The sequence below is a fragment of the Triticum dicoccoides genome, unplaced genomic scaffold, assembly GCF_002162155.2.
Source record: "Triticum dicoccoides isolate Atlit2015 ecotype Zavitan unplaced genomic scaffold, WEW_v2.0 scaffold19414, whole genome shotgun sequence".
Classification (NCBI taxonomy): Eukaryota; Viridiplantae; Streptophyta; class Magnoliopsida; order Poales; family Poaceae; genus Triticum; species Triticum dicoccoides.
In genome coordinates, this window is record NW_021231534.1 from 1,656 (window position 1) to 5,832 (window position 4,177).

Here is a 4,177-nt window from a genome sequence, read left to right on the forward strand (position 1 = left end):
ACCCCGACCAAAGTTCAGGAGACTAATATGGACTTATTGAATGATATTGAGAATCAAATGCAACCAATGAATAAGACAAATAGAGGATCAGAGACAAGGTCATATCTTTTTTTACACGCAGACAATAGGTTACAGACTTGTATAGTTAGTCACTGGCGCACATGATACATTTATGGAAGCGCCTAATGGTATTTTCTATAATGTTTTGCGGCTGGGGAAAAATGTATGAGATTGCATTTAGATATCTTTGCCCATTCACAGCAACACTATTGCATTTCCGATAGAAATATTGGGGCACATTCATGCTTTAGACCCAAAACAAGAGGTTTTACAGGTTCAGAACACAGTATGTAAAACTACAAATTAAAACACGTCCCATTATAGTCAGACTTGAGAAACACTAGCTGGAGAAATCCAGACCATACACATCGATTACTCTTTACATTTCGTGTGCTTACAACAGAAGTATCAGGAACGGAAGTACTCTTGGAAGCGCCTCCACGCCTAGGGCGAAGAAGGTGCTTCCCTGTACCTGCTCACCATTGTTAGCATCACCTACTTGTTGGTCTGTCGACACCGGTTCCGTGATCTCGTTGCCGGTGAGAGTTCCATCTCCTTGTTCTTCTGTCGATACTGGTTTGGTGCTCTTGTCACCAGTGAGAGAAGATTTTCCCTGGTCCAGCTGACAATTGTTAAGATCATCCACTTGTTCTTCTGTCGACACTAGATTTGTGATCTCAGCAACAGTGAGTGAAGGTGTTTCCTGATTCTGCTGGCTAATGCTAAGATCATCTGGTTCTTGTCCTGTCAATACTAGTTTCACCATATCTTCACCAGTGAGAGTTCCATGCTTCAGGAGGGCATTTGCTAGCGCATGAAACTCCTTGTTGTGCTCCGTGAGAATCGCTTTTGCATTCTTGTGAGCATTGTCCAATAATGCTTTCACCTCTTCGGCAACCAGGGCCATCGTTTTGCCATCGCCACCATCACCGTCGTTGCCATAAGAAACAAGGCCGACCAGCTTGCTCATACCATATCTGGTGACCATGTCTTTCGCCAATTTAGTCGCCTTGCTCAGGTCAGATGAGGCACCAGTTGTGATCCCGGTTTCTCCAAATATAAGCTCCTCGGCCACCCGCCCTCCCATGAGGACATCCAGCCTTGCCAGCATCTGCTTCCTCGAGAGTTCCAGCTCGCTGTCTTCCCCTGGCAGTTGTGTCACCATGCCGAGAGCATTTCCCCTTGGCATAATTGTGGCCTTGTGGACAGGGTCAGCGCCGTCCGTGAGGATAGCAACAAGGGCGTGCCCTCCCTCATGGTAGGCAGTCATCTTCCTGGAATGATCAGATATCACTGCTGACTTGCGCTCGCTGCCCATGATGGTCCTGTCCTTGGCGTACTCGAGGTGATCCATCCCAACAGCATCTGCGCCATCCCTGGAAGCCTTGAGAGTGGTGTCATTCACTAGGTTTGCAAGCTCTGCACCTGAGAACCCAGGCGTCCCCCTCGCAATGGTCATCACATCCACACCCTCAGCTTTACACACCTGCATAGAAGAACTCATTGAGAAAGGGTGAAAGCCTGACATCGATACCACGAAAAATAAGTAAGCTACCTTTGATATGTAAGCCTCAAGAATCTGTCGTCGGCCCTCAACATCTAGAGTAGGAACATGGACTTGACGATCAAGACGCCCAGGCCTGACAATGGCTTGGTCTAGCGACTCTGGGCAGTTGGTCGCTGCGATCACGATGATCCCGTCATTCTGCTTGAAGCCGTCCATCTCAGAAAGCAGCTGGTTCATGGTCTGCCTCGTCCACGACGGGTCTAATGCGTTTTTGTGCCCAGCAACGGCATCGATCTCATCGATGAATATTATGCAAGGAGATCGCTTCTTTGCTGCACGAAAGAGTTCCCGCACTCTCTTAGCCCCAGTGCCCACATACACCTCGTCGAAATCACTGCCACTGCACGCGAAGAAGGGGACGCCGGCTTCCCCGGCCACAGCTCTTGCCAACATGGTCTTCCCTGTGCCGGGTGGGCCCACAAGCAAAAGACCCTTTGGAAGCTTGCCACCAAGGCGAGTGAAACTCTGCAAAGCATGTAAATCTAGGTCAACTCGGCATCAAGAAAGAATTGTTGAATGAAAACACCTAGCCCGCAGGTCGATGGTCGATGGTAGTAATGCCATACTCACGTCAGGATCTCGTAGGTAGTGAACTATGTCCTCAAGGTCAGCTTTGGCTTCGTCAACCCCCTTGACATCACTGAATTTTGTGCCTAAATCCGTAGCCACCTCTTTCGAACCATCGAATTTGGTACCAAATTCTGTGTCGTCGGAACTCTCTGCCACGGTCTTAGAGAAACTGGTAATCAAGACCTTGATGCCATAGATTGTAAAGGCAGCAACTATAACGCCTCGACAGGTACGCAGAAGGTGCTTCTGAAATAAGCCTTTGTCTATTATGTAGTAGGGTGCACTAGATGTACCAAGGGTAGGCCCTTCCACCCTTGGTGCACTTGAAATTGAAATTCCTGCATAGAGAATAAGAATCCATCCGTGCGCACAAAAGTTGTCAAGCCAACCGTCATTTACGGGTAAAAGCTCAACCTACTCCTAGCTAGTAAACGTGGCGACAGAAAAGGCGGCTACCTTGATGTAGCCATTTGATGAAGTTCTGCATAACTGTTTCTGGATCACTCCTATGAGTCTCCCTGGAAAGAAGAAGCTCCTATGAGTCTCCCTTCATTCTGCCTGAAGCCATCCATCTCAGAAAGCAGCTGGTTCATGGTCTGCCTCTGCCACGACGGGTCTATTGCGTGTCTGCGCCCAGCAACGGCGTCAATCTCATCGATGAATATTATGCAAGGAGATCGCTTCTTTGCTACACGGAAGAGCTCCCGCACTCTCTTAGCCCCAAGACCCACATACACCTCCTCGAAATCACTGCCACTGCATGCAAAGAAAAAGATGCGGGCTTCTGCGGCCACAGCCCTTGCCAACATGGTCTTCCCTGTGCCGGGTGGGCCCGTAAGCAAAACACCCTTTGGAAGCTTGCCACCAAGGCGAGTGAAACCTATGTCAACAACTCGGCATCGAGAAAGAATTGTTGAATTAAAACACCTGCATGCAGGTTGATGGCAATGCCACTGTTAAATTGTGATTCAAATTCTAGTACCGTACTGAACTAGACGTAGTACATACGGTGTGGGCCTTTTGCATTGGTACCGACGCGTACGAGTACAAGGACTCCTATGTGTTGCCCCTCATATATACCCCATGTAGTCGCACCTCAGACGGTCTGTCGTCTCGTGCTTGTAATACTCCTCCATCATAGTGATTGCGCCTTCGTGTTCGTGGTTTTCTCCCGCAAGGGTTTCCACGTAAAAATCCGTGTCTCTCGTGTCTCGTTTATTCTCGTTATTATCTAACAAGTGGTATACAGAGCTGAGGTTAAACATACGAGATATTGAGACGAGAGGAATTAGGGTTATCTGTGCGCATCGCCGCAGCGTGGTGCGATCCGCCGAGTTCGACAGGATTGGACGGCTTATCGTCCGTGTCCAGGTCAGGTTCGGAGACTGACTTTTCTCTAGGCCGAGATCGAGATGAATCCCGCAGCTGGCGTATTGTGGGATTTATTCTGGCCGCCGCTGCTCCCGAGTCTCAAGGCGATAAATGCAAAGCTGCAGCAAGAGACACATCAAATCCATCGAGTCGTCGCTGCTGTTTCCCGTCCACGACAGCCGTGCAACAGAGTTGCTGCGGCTCGCACAAAGTCCCGAGGACACGGTGCCGCCGCTGCTACTTTTTCTGGCGTGAAGACCGCTCAAGTCCAAAGAATTATCAAGTACTACTTGCACTAGTACGTGACGAAGACTAGTACTAGTTGAGTACTAGTAATCAGATTTCAACTTCAATTGCTACGTCCACTGCCCGACACTTTCAGGTGCTATTTATCCTATTTTTCGTCTGCTTCGTATATTAATTCTATCAAGAATTTTCTACCGGCTTGTACTACTTTGTGTACACAGTTTTATCGACTCATGGCATCCATGAAGTACGATCTTCCGCTGCTGGACCGTGACACAAGGTTTACCCTATGGCAAGTTAAGATGTGGGCGTTGTTGGCACAGTCCGACTATGATGAAGCACTGGATAGTTTTGGGAAGTAAA

At 48.6% G+C, this 4,177-nt stretch overlaps 1 protein-coding gene across 1 annotated transcript; it reads right to left on the reverse strand.

Moving 5' to 3' along the window:
* Positions 1-254: 254 nt before the first annotated feature.
* On the reverse strand, positions 255-2,731 carry LOC119344936 (ATP-dependent zinc metalloprotease FTSH 5, mitochondrial-like). Its single transcript, XM_037615215.1, has 4 exons — positions 2,654-2,731; positions 2,198-2,535; positions 1,616-2,092; positions 255-1,546 (listed from the first exon to the last, which is right to left on the reverse strand). The coding sequence occupies exons 1-4, from the start codon at positions 2,682-2,684 to the stop codon at positions 455-457; spliced, it is 1,938 nt and encodes a 645-aa protein (XP_037471112.1). The 5' UTR covers positions 2,685-2,731; the 3' UTR covers positions 255-454.
* Positions 2,732-4,177: the final 1,446 nt, after the last annotated feature.

Bases quoted from the DNA above. Each gene is read 5' to 3' on its own strand.
- LOC119344936 (XM_037615215.1), bottom strand. From the start codon at position 2,684: ATGCAGAACTTCATCAAATGGCTACATCAAG. The intron at 2,536-2,653 runs GTAGCCGCCTTT...TTCTCTATGCAG, and splicing joins CATCAAATGGCTACATCAAG to GAATTTCAATTTCAAGTGCA. The intron at 1,547-1,615 runs GTAGCTTACTTA...TCTTCTATGCAG, and splicing joins TTGAGGCTTACATATCAAAG to GTGTGTAAAGCTGAGGGTGT.